Here is a 17,075-nt window from a genome sequence, read left to right on the forward strand (position 1 = left end):
TATTTCCTCTGGAGAGAAATGTATTTAAGCATGTCCGGAGTTTCGTTCTACTTTTAAATGTAATCCTCTTTTCAGAAGGATTTAACCAATGTCACGGAAGCATGTCTTGCGAAAATGAATAGCAATATTTTGTTATTTTATATGTATTTATAAGCTTGCCAATAATTTCCTCTTTAATTGATTTACATTCGAATGTTACATCAGTGTCAAAAGCAATATGGTGGTATTGACATTCAACTGGAAATAAGAAATCGATCGTGCAATCATCGTAAATGTATCGGAAGTACGAATACTCTAAAATATCTGCTGCTGGGATAGTGTTCTAAATGACGACGTTGGGAGCGCGTCGGGGACGATTGTGTGAATAATCAGCCAGAGTGTAGATATTACTGGTAGGAACCTCCTGGTTACACCAGCCCACAGGAGGTTATTGTGTCCGTCCGTCCTTCGTGCATCCAAAAATGGGAGGGGTGAGGCTGGGTGGAGAGGGGAGGGTGGGGAGGGGCTGAGTGGGGAGGGTGGGGAGGGCTGGGTGGGGAGGGGAGGGTGGGGAGGGGCTGAGTGGGGAGGGTGGGGAGGGGAGGGTGGGGAGGGGAGGGGTGGGGCTAGGTGGGAAGGGGCTAGTCACCCCGTGGTGCCCTTATAAAACTCAACGTTTAACCTACTCACGCCGGCTTGTGCCCGCCCTCACAGTCGGCCATATTTGCGGAATACACCACGCCGCCGTTGACCCTGGCCATTGACCGAACAACCCGACGTTCCTACCAGCTCCCTCCGCAGGAATGTGTTACGTGGACTGGTGGTGCCGCTGAACCCCGAGAGATGGTGACAGTTTGAGGATACTCAGTTTCTTCAGCTTCCCACTCCCAGCCCCGCTCACTTCCCCTCCCTACTCCGGCATTTTGTAGTGCATGTGTCTTAGCATGCAACACTCCCTGGCTCCTCCCCCCCTCTCTTGCCTATATAGCCTCTTGTTACATCAGCTCTTTTGCACACTTCAGCAATTGTTTCTTGCTGTGGTTGTCCCACCTGATGACGGACGCTTGTGTTGCGCCCGAAACGTCGTGAATTAGTTCATTTTATTTTTATACCTACGTGACTTTACTGAAAGAACCAAGGAGTATGGATCCCTGCAGTCACGAAACTTCAAATCTAGTTTGAGAATACTGACACTTGACCCCACTAGCACGTAACCTGCTGATCGACTAACTGTGGTGATCCCATTTACACTGCCGGTTGGACAGATTAACACGTAGGCTTTCGCGACCAATATTATCCATAATAAAGGTTTTTTTCTGGTTAGATATAATCCATTGTCATCTATATGATGACATTAACCCGCCTCTGATTGGCTCAGAATGATGACATCACCATTATTAGTTTGTCTAAGACTGAAACAGGAAGACTTCTTCACAATTCTGGCAAATCGCCTGATGAAGTTGCTTGTTATGATCGCACTAAAATTATAAATGTTGTAAGTTTACTCGCCAACACACCGGTGTGCTGAAAAAAGTAACTAATTGTCGTAAAACCGCCACCACCCGACACAGCCAATTAGTGAGGTTTGTGACGTGAACAAAACCTGCCAATTCGTCAGTACAGCACGCCGGTGTGTTGGGAGACTAAGCCCACAACATTTACAAATTGTGAGTTTACTCTCCAACACACCGGTGTGCTGTATTAGTAACGTACTCATAACAAATTGGGACGTTTTATTTACGTGACAAACCTGACTCATTGGCCGTGTCGGGTGGTGGTGGGTTCACGACACAATTATATTTATGGCAATTTCTCACGTTAACATCACTAGCGCCCGCCCACTTCTTTATGACCCTTGCGCTACACCCATTTCAAACCTTTTAAAACAGCCTGCCTCAGCAGCAGACCATGCTTTCCCACCTGATGAAGGACGCTTGTGTTGCGCCCGTCGTGATTTATTTTATTTTCTACCTACGTGACTTTATCGAAAGAACCAAAGAGTATGGATTCCTGCAGTCACGAAAGCTTCAAGTCAAGATTGAACTATTTTTTATTTATTTTACCAGGTAAGGCCCACTGAGCTGTAGAGTTCTTTTTATCTTAAGCAAATGCCCACAAATAATAGCTCAACCAAGTCGTTTATCACGTGGAAATTTCTATCAGCCAAATACTCCAAACGCGTGATGTTCATTTTAAATGTGGAGGGGAAAAAACGGAGGTATCGGAGAAAAATCCAAAGAGACTACGAGGAGAAAGACACGCATACTCCAAATACACAGCCGGGCGTTAGGGTGTGGATCGAACCCACGACGTCCTGCATACCAGGCGAGAGAGTTAACATCTCGCCACCACGGGACCGAACGCTGCCCTGCCCATGCCAAATGCTCTCACCAGGATGATGACGTAGCGCTGGTTGTGGTCGTGTAAGTCCTTCACAAATGCGGGAAGGTCGGCCCACTTGCCCATGTCATACGTGAAGTCCTTGCGGTCCTCCATCGAGTCGATGTCTGTGTACTGCACGTCCTGCGAGGGTGTGGGACGGCAGTCAAAGCAGCTGGGACATTGGGTGGCATGGAAATTCATGGCAATTAATAGGCAAAAAAAACTACAACTATATTTTTATTTGACCAGGTAAGGCCCACACAGAAGCGACCTGGCCACAAATGATATCTCAACGAGGTGACCAAATACTCTAAACACGTGTTTCTTGGGATTGAACTCACGACCTCCTGCAGCTCAGGCCAGGCAGTTAACATCTTGCCACTGTGACAATCAAAAGACATTCAATCGTGGCGATGTAGCAGATATGTAGTAAATGTATAACAGTTGATCGGCAGGTCACGTGTGGTGGGGTAAATCCGCTTCTGCTTCCCGATGTGACTTCGGGGATCCAATTAAGTTGCTCATAAAATATAGCACGATATGCATGTCAATCAGAAACTTCATTTTTTAAAATTTAATGATCAATTTATTTGCTTGTTATCTAGCCAAAACACGTTCAAATAAAACACACCTTTTACCATGAGGACCTGCATGAAATGGGCAAAAGCAAAATGCATCGTAATTCTAGGTTTGCGATATATATAAAACCCAGCTGTCTGGTGATTTTTGTTGCCAGGATGATTTTTTTTAACATGTCATTCCATATGTGTTTATAGTATCGAAATAAAATATTTATGCTGATAATCCATACATTCAAGGTGTAGATTTTAAAAAAAATTTGGCTCTAAATTATGTACACTGTAATAGGACAGCTGGGAAATTGCACGGCTGTTTGCCTGAGACATTCGCCAATGTCAGGCCTCGCAGTGACCAGTCTGCTCACAATGCCTTGCAGTTGCAATGCCAGCTAGCGTTGTCATCCTCAGATTTAAAAGTATGTCCACCGCGCCATCTCATTTCCCGTTGCCAAAAAATGCTTTTTAGGAAATGCGTGCCAGAGACTGGTGCCAAAAATGGTCCCACTTTCCCCAGAACATCCCGCTGGATGGTTAGGCGTTCTTGCTTGTTGGCGCTCTGCGCAGAGGATTAAGCGAAGCCACAATGCGTGAAAGTGTTTAATTTTAAGCAAGAAAGGCACTGCACGAGCTGCAAGGGGAATTCTGAGTAGCGCCCATGCTAATAACTGCTCATAATCTCAACGAATATCAGAGGGGGGGGGGGGGGGAATATGTGCCTGAGTGGGCGTGCGGCTATGCTTGCGCAGCGGAAATTATGACGTTCATCTCATGCAAATGCAATCTGGAGTGTGGAGAGCGCGGACTGCCGGTGCTGCCGCGTGGTTGGTGGGTGAATGCACGCACGCGTATTTCCGCGGCGTTTGCAGGCATCTCGTACGCACGGCATTCCGCGTGCACGTGTCAGAGAGAGAGAGTGCGTACGAGCGTGTGTGCGCGCGTGCACGGTGCGTGACCGTAGGCGCATATGTGCCCCGCGCATCGGCTGAGCGGGCGACCGAGCAGGCATCTCGTACGTATGGCATCCCGGTGGCTCTGTTCCGCTCCACGGTTTCCTGCACGTCCTGCAGGCTGGTGTAGCCCCAGCGGCTCAGCTGGAATCCCAGTGCCCAGTAAGCTGGCATCATTGGCCTGCCAATCAGCTGTGCACGTGCACACGCGCGCACACACGAGGAAAGGCGGGCACACACATGAGACAAAGGGCAACAATCACGCATGCAGCCTTTTAATCAGACTGTTGGGGCAAGTGCGGTTAGCGAGCGCCTTTTAAGGTCGGCACTGCGCAAGAGGTGCTAGCCAGGATTTGGATTTTTTTTTACTGGATTCATAACGCAGTGCACTAATTGCTGGACCACCACTTCCTATAATTCACGCCATCGGCGACTGTTCACTACTAAATTATGGCACGTGTGCCAAACGAGGTTGCACTTGAGGTCACGTGAAATGTCGAAGGATCACGAGTAGAAGACCACGGTGGAGACCCACGTGTTATGGGTTGACTGAGATACTCAGATGAATGGCAGGTTAACCACCTGGGCTTTTTTACTGTGCCACAATTGGTCCACTACTAAAACAAGAGACAAAGACCCCCCCCCCCGTATATTCTTAACAGACTTTGAGGCAAGTGCTGTTTGCGAGCACCAATGAAGGCCGGCACGGCACACGAGGGGGTGGGTGGCCGACACCACCCCCGATCGCCTTTATCTCCTTAGCGGTGATGTTTACACACCACACTATGTACTTATTTGAGGCTGAGTCGACCTAGGGGAGGCCCAGGACTGCACACACACACATAAAATATCCACACACGCACCACGCACAAACATCCACCCCCAAATCTGGCTAGTTATTACGATGATAACCTTCAGACAAACAATTACAGTTTGCAAGGTTAACCCTCTTGTTTAGTTTTAAGTTTTTTGAGGATGTTGTTTCTGGCTGACAGACAACCAGTGATATATAAAATCGATTCCCTCTGAGCGGTATTATTCTCCACAAATCCTTTTATCTGTGGAATTGTTTTGCATTCTCGCTCACCACTTGTAAAATAAAATAAAGAAATAAAAACATCCACAAGCGGAGGTTTTTCTTCTTCACCTTCCAGTTCTAATGAAGGTTTTGTACGATCAAGATAACTGCGACTAAATATAAACTTTCTCAAGGTTAAGCAGTTTTAGCCTGGACAGTGTTTTTGAACGGATCACTGCCAACCGAGGGGAGCATAGCCCACAATGCCCTCCACAGCTCACAATGCCTGGAGCATTGTCCAGGGCAGCACGGCAAAATCCATTGCTGTTCTGCAGCCCCCCCCCCACCACCTCCCACCTACACTAACCCACACTGACAGGGTGGTGAGGTTTGATCGAATATCGCTCACGGCCCTGCAAGGCACGTGGAGGTCCTTACTTGCTTGTTGTTGTAACTAACTGTATGTATATTCTTGGTTCTTTCGGTAAAGTCACGTTGCAGGGAAATAATAAAATAATGCTAATTATTTTTTCACGTGTATTATTTTATTATTTCCCTTCTACGTGACTTTACCGAAAGAACCAAGACTATGAATCCCGGCAATTACGAAAGCTTTAAATCGAAATTTAACTGTATGTATGTTGAACTTATTTCGACATCTGTGAAAGAGCTTCATAGCTCATCGGATTTCTTCAGGATAAATACAGATTCTGATTCATTCAGCAGTGGACTGGCAAAATGGATTGTAGACATATGTACGTGAGTAAGATGCGTTTTTTTTTTTGTCAGAGCCTCCAGAAGAAAGCGTGTTGTGACTGCCAGCCAGCTCATATACGGTCTCGATGTAGCATAGCCTCACAATTACCTGCGATCAATGCCGTTCTCTAAGTGGGTTTGCATTGCCCCGGATTAATAAGTGGTTGTTCCGTCCGTCGATATTGACGGACGTGACGATGTTTTTCTTTTTTTTGAGAAGCGTTGACACCTTTTCCCCTGCCAATTGACATTATAGGCTCGAGCCCCCAATAATAAAAAAAAAACTCCAAACGGTGATTGTCACATTGCCATATTTTTCGAAAGCATTTTACGAATAGATTGTTCCGCGAGGTACGCGAGCAAAATGCTGCGCGTGGTTCAGCATAGCGCGCGGCTTTGTGTGCTTGTGGAGAGAAAACCTGTACATGCAATAGGATAGTACTCATAGGTCTGAACAGATGGATTCAAGAATGAATTTGTTGTGCTGCCATCTCCTGGCCATCGATAAGCAAACCACCCAGAATGTGTCCAATCTTATCGTGTCTCCATCCCCCCAATTACAGCGTCATTCTAATCTGCCCGAGCAGGGCGACTCAATTGACGTGCTTAGATAAGGTGATCCTGTGCATGAATTCGATGTAAATTAAGGCTGTCAGGCAGAGCTCGCAGCCTCGAACAGGGCACATCGTTGGAAGGGAAGACGACCGGCGATCAAGACTCTTCTTCCTTTCTTCCGCTGTCCATCACGAACGACGGTGACTGCGGAGGACAGCTCGCCGCAGCAATTTCCCTGCGCGCCGGTGGGATGAGGGGCACCAGCCCCTTGGCCTGGAAGCATCGGCCACACCGTGGGCGCGAGTTGCTGCTCATCTGATGGATGGGATTTGTGTTGTTGCTGCTGCTTCTGGTGTTGATGTTGATAGGTTGTTGTTATTTTTTCTCTCCCCTTTTTTCTTCAACCCACTTGACCGAGTCGGCCACAGCAGCCACTTCTGCGCTGCTTTACCGTTGGCTCTGAAATTTCCTCCCGGGAGTCCCACATTGAGTTTTGGCTCTCTTGGGTTAGCTTTTCGAGGCGTCTTTGTAGCGCAGTTTTTGGCCTCTTTGAGTTCACCGTAAAGAAGGAGCTTAGGAAGCCGATGGTCCGCCGTTCGACTTACGTGCCCTGACCATCTCGACTGAGAGGAGGTAACTATTGCCTCTGCACTGGGAACTCTAGCTCCAGGGATCAAGAATAATGCCAGAGTGGCAGCAACGGGTCCGAGAGCAAGGCCGCTGGGGAGAGATGGAGTGATGAAATCAGCCCATGTGTAGGTGCTAGGTAGATTCCGGGATTGTGAGAGATGGCAATGGCTTGGAGAAATCTTCATCCAGCAGTGGGTTGGAGATAAAAATATATTATCTCATTATGAAAGTGGCCTTTGTGATGAATAGGAAGGAAACTTTGGGAAACTCATTATCTTAAAAAAATGTCATTAATTATCTCATCACCATTGCTATCATCAACACCAGCATCATCATGAATTGTGTAAATAACAATGCCATCATCAATTACACAATCAACAACACATTTGTCACCATGGTGTCTGTGACCATCCTTGTAATCATTACAATGTAAATAACACGAAAGTCGATTTCACCATGGGCATCCTCACGATGGAAATGTATCCAGCATCTTGTCATAGAAACGCGCCTTCAAATGCCACGTGGCATGCACACAATACATTTCAAATTGCATCGTGAATAATGCTGCTCAAGAGATAAATGTTTCCCGCTTGGATATGAAGGTCAACAGAGAAGACTGATTGCAGGCTTACCACTTATATAATCTAGATCTTAGAATACAGAAAAAAAAACAGCAGAGTTAAGATTGTGCCAATGCCTGATAAACATCCTTAAAGACGAGTGAAACAAACGAGCATCAAATCCCCCGGACTGAAATGCCCATCGAAGCTGGTATTCACTCAACAGGGACAAAGGCCCCATGAGCCACATCAATAGCCGTGCACGAGGCGCTGCAGACAACGCAAGCACAAGAGGTGGCATTGACTGCAAAAGCCACGACGATGCCCACTTTTTACCTATCCATGTCCTGCGGAATACACCGTAGGGAGTTTTGTTGTTAAACAGTTGTTATGTTATACTGTGTTCCAAAACTTAGCTCTATAACTCTCAAAAAAGGGGCGGGTGGGGGGTATGTTCACATTTACTTGCAAGTCGTCTTACCTGCCCAGCAGGGGCAAACTAACCAGCAGAGGAAATCTTTCACATTTGCAAGGAGAGTCTCTTCCCTCGGACTGCGATTTTTCTCATCGCCGTTATCGTGGCGACGTTTGCACGGCGCTCCGTAATAGATCCACGGACTAACAACAACAACTCAAAAAAACTAAAAGTTATTTTTTTCTTCTTTCAAAGAGCCGAGTCGTCGACTGATTTGGGCCATCGCATTCATCTTGTTGACGAATATGGTCTTTTATTCCCTCTTTCTCTGCCTTTCTTTCCATGCCAGTGATTTACAAATGCGTTTTATGAGAATACATTTGAGCATTTCCACCCCTCCCCCATAACTTACCAGCCACCGGCTACAATTTTACGTAGCAACAATGGCAAAAAAAACCCATACACATAAAGCGCTCTTTCGGAAATGCTTTAAAAAGTTCTAGTTTAGCAAAGTAAACAAATCATTTTTAATTCACACATAATTACAAGGGTCCTTTTTGTGGGGGGGGGGGGGGGGAAACATGTAGAAACTACCACCCTCCCTCGCCTCCACCCTTTGTTAACGTTTCCACGAGCACTCCAGCGCCGCACAATAACTAAGGATGAAATGTAATTGAAAACTATAAATCGTTTGATGAGCCAGAGTGGTGGATGCAGTGCGGGCCCAAGCTCCTCCACTTCTTGTCTCATCGCTTGTCCCAAATGGAGCTTTGCAACAGGAACATTTGCAACTCGACGAGCGGCAGCACGGTTGTAAATATTACTTTGCAGCGAGATAGCAAGAAATACTAATAACGAAACCGATCTCCTTCTTTGTTTAGCGCGAAGCCAGAGGCCCATTGAAATGCACTAACTTTTGTGCTGCGGAAAAAAAAAGAATCCGATTGTAATTGTGACTGCAGTTCAGACACTCCATTACAATTCGCTCAACTCGTTCCCATCGCAGCCAGATTACTTTTAGAAACTTTCCGAGACGTCAAGTTTGCAATAATCCAATATCTCGCCTGGGCTAAGGGAGACGTGTGACACGTCGAAGACATCGTTTGGCCATTTTCGCTTTGACTTAACCACTTCTTGGTTGCACGTGTAATTTCAGAAGCAGCTTGCAATCACATCACGGTGACGTGATGTTAACTCCCTCGCCTGGTGGGCAGGAAGCCATGGGTTCGATCCCGACGCCTGGATATTTGGAGTTTGTATGTTCTCTCAGTGGTCGACTGGATATTTTATCCGGGTTCTCCGGTTTTTCCGTCCCCATTTAGAAATATGCGTTTATATTATTTATATTATCTCGCTGCTATAAATGTACACGTTATAAGTCCCTTCGTTGAGCTATGATGTGTGGTCAGGTCATGTCTAAAAAATAAGGTAATGGCTCAGTGGGCTTTTACCTAGTAAAATAAACATATATTTAGTGATTTTCTTACCTTTCCTATACTTTGCACTCGTATTGTGTTTTCGTATTGTTTGCTGCTCGAATTTTCTGACCCGCTCCTTACTGGACACATGTGATAAAGAGCTTTATAGCTCATCGGATTTCTCCAAAAATAAGTAAAGAGTCTGATTCTAAAAAAGGTTGCAACATTTTACAGCTACGTCGACCCACTGCTGCATGTAGGCTTCTCCACGCCATGTCGGTCATGGAGGTTTCTTGACCATTCTTCACCACTCCGGGTTCAAAGTGCAATGTGCTAACCACAGTGCCACTGCTCCACCCCATGCCGTACGTATGCATGTAACTACAGTGCATTAATGTATACGCAATCATTAATTAAAACTTGAGCAAAAAAACATTGGTTTTCAGTAGCATAGATGTGATTGCGTACTGTATATCAATAATCCTATTATTCAATATAGAACGAGCCGATTTTCAATTGAAGTCGAGGGGGAGTGTTTAAGAGTTTACGAGCTGAATATCTACCTATGTATAATATATTGAGATGATGGTGTCATTGTTCAAATGGCAGACAATGGTAGCACACTCATGCATAAAATTAAAGACCAAAACAAAAACAATCTCACTGTTGGCATCAGCACTGCCTTGTGAAACGTAACGTTATCTGCTCGTATGCAGAGGAATTACTTTCCCAAGCGAAGGTGCTTATTACCGACACATCACGGAGTGGTACATTGTTTTCTCTTATGCAATGTTAATGGTGAGGGGTGGTGGCATTTTTCAGCCTGAGTGTTTTTCCGCAAACAAAACATTCATCCAAAGTTGTAATTGGCATTGACTCTGCGTGTACGGTAAGTTCACGGTATACACGCGACAAAAGGGAGGGGGGGGGGGAACTCATGGAGCTTGAGCAATTGACACCGCGGCTTGAGGAGTAAAAGAGGAAACTTAAACGTGGTAATTAAAGCCAATTTTTAGAGACGCGTAATGGTTAATGAGAGGAGGGAAAGCAGCCGCAGAACAAATTGGACAGCGTAATGTTTTGTGCACGTTTGTTTACGCTGGGTGAGAAGTGATGGAGGGAGGGGGGGGGAGGTGACTGTGTGAAAAAAAAAGAAACGTGAATTCGAGTAGAACACACAAAAAAGAGAGAGGACGATAAGCAGAACGGTTGTTTGACGATGCGACCCGCAAGCGAAGTGCCGTTATGCGCTATCGTGAGGGCTATGGAGGCTCGGTGACGCGACGCGGAATCGTTCACAACGAATGGGAAGACGTCAATCGTCAATCAGTCACCGGGCACACTTTAAGCTCTGTGACCTCTGTGGGATATTCTAAAAGTCAACAATCGGGAGTAAATCCTGCAATAAGGGCACATGAGGAAATTATGTTGTATGTTTTTTAATGGAATGTTTCTGGCCCAATTCCCTCCCCCCCCCCCTGATTGTGCTGTCGGCACGATGTCAAGAGACAGGGAATTAATTCAGATATCTCGCACAGCAATTGCAGCCGTTCATGTTTGTGTACACTACATGGAAGAAGATTTCACGGATATATCTCTGGGGTGCCTTAAAAAGTGACCTCTGGGTCCACACAGTAAAGGGCAGCACTTTCCAAACCGCTCCGTACGCGAGAGCAATGTTCATCGTGCGACAAACACACTGTCAAGCAATCCACCACATTAAGTGCAGAACCAAATGTAATCTTATTATTAGGTTTTTTCGGTAAAGTGACGTAGGTAAAACATTAAAATTAATAAACAACTATTACAGGTTATTGATAGACAGCCAGGCTTGTTTTACCATGTTTAGTTGTTTCTTTTTTCACACTATTGTTATGTAGGCCAGGCTTAGTCACAAACCGTACCTCTCCATAACAAAGGCTCAGCCTCTTAAGCCTCGCCTTACCATATTAATAAAAAGTGTGCCGTACTTGGCCCTTCCCCCTCTCCAACCATTATATATACGGAGTGGTAGCTCTTGTAATCTCTCATTTACATGATACAGCTGTCGTGGCTGTGAAGGTTCCACCTGAAGACGGAAGCTTGTGTTGCCTCCGAAACGTCGTGATTTTTATTTTATTTTACTTTTATTAATTTTAAGGTTTTACCTACGTGACTTTACCGAAAAAACCTAAGAATATGAATCCTTGCAGTCACGAAAGCTTCAAATCTACAACAAATGTAATCTGTTTTATTGTGCAGTTATTGGTGACTAGTGTGGGATTATAACCTAATATAAACTATTAAACTTCGAAACTATATATTTTTTTTAACCAGGTAAGGCACACTGAGCTATAAATCTATTTTTCAGATGCGACCTGGACACAAACGATAGCCCAACGAAGTGGCTCATCGTGTGGAAATATATTGCAGCCAAATACTGTTGATTCTAAATGTGGAGGGGAAAACCGGAGGACCCGGAAAAAAATCCAAACGACCACGGGGAGAAAGACATGCAAACTCAAAATATACAGGCGTCAGGGTCGGGATCGAACCCACGACCTCCTGTGTGCCTGGATTTGAACCCAGGATCTCAGCAGTGCCAGCTCAGGATTCTAACCTCTGAGGCACCCACCCACCCATTAAAGGATGAAATTAACATTTCCAATTTCCCAACCCACATTCCTATAAAATAGATCGTCCTTGTATGTTTACTGTTTCATTTAATTGGTTTGCATTCATCAACTTTATCAGCATTTAAGAGATGAAGCTGTAATTAAGAATCGATGAGAATTGTTTTAGATGTACTGTACATACATAGTAAACGAAACAAGTAGTGATATAGTTGCTGTCAAGGTTGATTTAATTGAAAAGGAGAAACTCTAAAGTCAGCAAAGTGCTAACTATTAATCTTTGAATTAATCTAAAATGTGGGTGTGAAGGTCAGAGCAATTACCTTACCTTATAAAACTTTTTTTTTCCATAAAAAATGTGGTGCATTTAAACAAAACATGTAATTTCTTCTTTCCATTACATTTATAAGTTGGGCACAAAAAAAGGTGTGTGGATGTGTGAGCCCAAACATTTTAGTTGTGTTTAGTTTGTCGTCCTTCCTCCACACCTCTGTAGAGCACGGTTGGCTACGTGCGGAGCGAAAGAAATTCAACACACGTACACACAAAGGTGAACAATGTATGCATTTGGTTTAAGCTTCCACAGCCGAGAAAACAACACGAACATTAAAAACACTTTACCCGATGAACGATCTTCACCAGGCAAATCACGCACTCCTGCTAACAAGGCGCTCTTGGAGAATCTAACATGTGAATAGCTCCATCTCAATGTAATCCACCAACCCCACCTCCCAGGCGACTGCATGAAGAGCGGCACACCGCAGCCACCACGCTCAGCCATCTGTCACATTATACGTGGACATTATACGAGTTAAACATGAAGCGTTCAGGTCGATTCATGAACCCAGTAAAAGTCACTCGCTCACCGACGGTCAGTTGACTCCATATCACCCTGCTATTGCTGCCACCATGGATACCATTAACTTCACTCCTCAATTCATCCACCCGTTTGGAAGACTTGGTCTCCACCAGACAGGTTGATTTGTCTCATCCACCACCCTGTGTTCAACTACCACACTGCAGGTCATAACAACACAGCCTCACCAACACACTACCCAACTCACCAACTCACTCATCACCACACTGTAGGTCACGACACTTTCCTTTCTGCTCTTACCTCACACTGCTCGACTTTTGGGGATTTCCTCCCAACTCTTTTTGCAAGTTCTCATAAGCGGGCTGCATTCAAAAAGTGTGTCTATGAACTCTTATATATTACACCATCAGTATGCGGGCAATGAGTGAGTGTGGCTGGTGAGTGTCTCGGAGTGGCGAGTGTTTGACAAGTGTGACTGTTATTGGTGAACCTACATAGTGGATGTGATTGTCTGGTGAGGGGTGAGCATCAGGTGAGTAATTCATGTTAGGAGAGTGGCGAGTGTCAGACCAGTGGTCTGTTAAAGGTCAAGGGAGATGGATCGCCAACTAGTCTAGTCTGCATTATAAGAAATGTAATTTTAGATCAGGGATGAGGAATCGATTAAGTTAATTGATCAAATAAAACGTGAAATGTACCTCTTCTTTTGGGGTCGTTTACTCAGGCCCCTTTGAAAAAGGGAGCCAGAGGGCCTGCATGAGGATGTTTGCCAAATTGCGTAAATGAGAGTTTGGCATTCGAAACCAAAGTACTCAAGATAAACAAGACGCATACAATGTATATCTATGGGACCTTTTTGCCAGTAACACAATGATGAAAACACAAGCATAGGCGTCACCCTTTCTGGCAATAAAACAGGTGTTAGATGTTCAAACACCAAATAGATATCCACTGTAAGGCACAGTGGCGTAGCTAGGATATTTTGCGCCCGGGGACGAACTATAAAATTGGCGCCCCCCCCCCCCCCCCGTTTAATCACATACAAAATGTTTTACATGACATGTAGGCTGTGTGTGGCGGGATATATAAACTTTTAGGTCGAGGTGTAGATTTGTGCAGTAGTTTCAGGCTGCCGCGCCCGCCGCAATAAGTTATAATGTGACGTTGTAAGCCTCATTTCGGCGCCCCTTTACCTTGGCGCCCGGGGACATATGTACCCCCCCTGCCCCCCCCCCCCCTAGCTACGCCTCTGGTAAGACATGAAGTCTGAATGAGCCACATGTCCTTGTTATACCTTGTTGTACATCTATTCATGTCTGAACAATTGCTCCATGTCAATTCACATTTTTGCACATGCTAGTAATGAGTGAGGGTATGCGCATACGTTAATAGTCTTTTAACGTACAGTGTGTACACTTTTACTTTGCAAGCCTACTGGCTATCAACAACGAATAGTTCATGAAGCCATCCATAAAAACAGACACAATTTCAACTATGAGGATGGTTATAAACTGAGCAATAATTAGAAAGATGTCATCAACCATTTGGTGTCATGATTTGTGTTTTCTTGTCAACCTCCACCGTCAGCAGTGTGGGTGTGTGGAGCGAGGGGCAATGATTGCCTGGCGGCCCTTTGATTGGGGGAGACCCAATGCAAGTTTAGTTGTTTTCTCCTACATTAATATTAGCTGCCCCGCCCATGCTGCTGATACACTTGGGCGACGCCCATCTCTAAACCTTTATAAACAGTTTGCCTTTAGAGGCAAACCCCCCTTTTCCTGATGACGACCGCTTGTGTTGCGATCGAAACGTCGTGGTTTTTGTTTTTACTTTTATTTTATTATTTGTATTCACTTTTTTTCTATCTACGTGACTTTACCGAAAGAACCAAATAATAGTGTGTCCACTACGAAGCTTTTTGTTTAATTGCCCAGTGTGGAGGTATTAATTCGTGTGACATGCCAAAGCATGAATTATGTTCTACAGGGATAAAATATAGTTCAAGAATGGCCTTTGAAGGACACTTTCCATAACTCTTTCCAACTAAAGTTCAAAGCGTTAGTGCATGAATTATCTGTCTGTTCATCTATCCATCCGTCCATCTGTCTATACCATGGGGTCTTAATAACACTCTTCACTCTCCTAAGTATGATCCGATAAGAGGACAACTTTAGTCTGCAATTATTTTGCTGTTGGGGACTTGCCCTCGAAAAAAAACTCTACACATTCGTCAATGACACTGCGTAAACATGTAAATATAAGCTGTATATACAACAGGCCAAGAATTGGCTCATAGCCATTCTTCTTAACACATAAAGAAGGGCTGTTGCCCAAAACGTTGTCTATATATATTTTAAAGCAGTGTTACTGGGGCAGGTATTTTTTTTGTAACTGTGCATGTTCATCACTGCCAAGGCACCATCATCAAATCCTAGATTTGAAGCTTTCGTGACTGCAATGATTAATATTCTTAGGTTTTTTCGGTGAAGTCACGTAGGTAAAAACATTAAAAAGTAAAATAAAATAAAAATCACGACGTTTCGGAGGCAACACAAGCGTCCGTCTTCAGGTGGTACCGTCACAGCCACGACAGCTGTATAAAGTAAATGAGAGATTGCAGGAGCTACCACCTTCTCCAACCATTATATAAACGGAGTGGTAGCTCCTGCAATCTCTCATTTACTTGATACAGCTGTCGTGGCTGTGACGGTACCACCTGAAGACGGAAGCTTGTGTTGCCTCCGAAACGTCGTAATTTTTATTTTATTTTACTTTTTAATGTTTTAACCTAGGTGACTTTACCGAAAAAACCTAAAAACATCATCAAATCGTTTAATTGCCAGAGGAAATCAGGTAAAAAAATTGCACGAAAGGTTGCCCATAATTTGGAGATAAAAGCAGATAAAAATGGCACGAGCTGAACGCGTGTAAACACATTTTGTTCCGCCCACGAACCCGTCAGCTTTCCGCATTGTGAGCTTTCGTGATTAAATACAAATCGAGGACAAATGCGCGGTGCCGGGAATCTTTGTGTAATCCACAGACGTGTGTGATTAGCAGGGTTGGCTACATTCGTTGCACGAAAGAAGTTAAACGTACGAGCACGAATTGAGACTTCCTTTGCGTTTTCAGCAATTGTGGAAGGTGGACAAATGAATTGCAACGACTTCTGGCCGCGGTGACATGAACAATTACATCTGGCATACCATCAAAAAGGCATTAAGCAATCCATCCATTGTGCACTCCAAAAAAAATGAATGTTAACGTTTTCTGGTGTGGGCTGTTATGCAGATACTGAACATCAGTCACGAGCTTCATTCTAAAGGATTAACTTACCAACCCTTCATATCATCCACAACAGACATGTTCATTTACTTATGAATGTCGTGAGGGGGGGGGGGGAATGTATGTTTCAGAGCGAGCGTATATCAGGAATTGTTGCAATACAAATGGTATGCTATTTGTTAGGCGTGCTGCAATATAAAAAAGGCGAGGTTTCAATGTGTATGGAAAAAAAATCCAGCCGTTCTCAACCCATCCGACACAGGCAATTAGTAAAGTTTGTCAATGATGGGAGGTTTCCCAAATTAGAAAAAAAATACATCTGCAAATTACACAATTGGTACCATACATAGCAAACCATTACCTCCCTACTGGCAGATTAACGCAGTGGGTCACTTTTTCGAATTAAACCTATCCCGGTCATTGGAGTGTTCACCTGGTTAAACAAAATAAACTGCAACCACACTAGTTAGTGCAGGTTGGTAAAAGGTGGGGGGGGGGGAGTCGAGTGGAGGGGGGGGATTAAACCTTGGCCGGGATTCCAACTTAGGTCGCCGGATTCTGCAAACGGTGGGCTGACCACCCATTATACTTTCATTGCAGGTGTAATCAGCGTTCACGTGACAGCTCAAACAAGAAGTATCAAATTATATTAACGGGTCCCAACGTAACTGTACCTCTCCTAGCCAGACACGCCATCCACGAACTATGAATGCGCCTTAATGCCCTCATCTTGCGACAAGATGAGGCATTTGATTGTTTAAAATCTTTTGAAATAGCAAAACTTGTATGTGGAGGCGGGGGGAGGAACCAGCCGCAACCGTTCATCAGACTCGCACATTCCCGTCGCTACAGTTACCCTCGACTGTTTTTTCATGAAAGCATTTTATTCCGCTCCCCAACCAGCTCCGCTCAGAACGATGCTTCGACTGCAGGGATTCATCTTCTTGGTTCTTTCGGTAAAGTCACGTAGAAGGGAAATAATAAAATAATAAAACATAATTCTAGATTTGAAGCTTTCGTGACTGCAAGGAATCATCTTCTTAGGTTTTTTCGGTAAAGTCACGTAGAAAGTAAAATAAAATAAAAAACAAAAATCACGACGTTTCGGAGGCAACACAAGTCT

At 44.6% G+C, this 17,075-nt stretch overlaps 1 protein-coding gene across 4 annotated transcripts in view; it reads right to left on the minus strand.

Annotated features, from left to right (window-relative positions):
* LOC144734529 (sucrase-isomaltase, intestinal-like) overlaps nucleotides 1–17,075 on the minus strand; it is a 332,315-nt gene that overhangs the window by 160,374 nt on the left and 154,866 nt on the right. For all 4 annotated transcript variants that reach the window (XM_078616769.1, XM_078616770.1, XM_078616768.1 and 1 more), the window contains 2 exons: nucleotides 3,953–4,078; nucleotides 2,371–2,502 (listed from right to left, as the gene is read on the minus strand). In XM_078616769.1, coding sequence (XP_078472895.1) covers nucleotides 2,371–2,502; nucleotides 3,953–4,078 — 258 coding nt within the window. The remainder of the gene's footprint in view (nucleotides 1–2,370; nucleotides 2,503–3,952; nucleotides 4,079–17,075) is intronic.

The sequence above is a fragment of the Lampetra planeri genome, chromosome 51 (assembly GCF_965212315.1).
Source record: "Lampetra planeri chromosome 51, kcLamPlan1.2.h2, whole genome shotgun sequence".
Classification (NCBI taxonomy): Eukaryota; Metazoa; Chordata; class Hyperoartia; order Petromyzontiformes; family Petromyzontidae; genus Lampetra; species Lampetra planeri.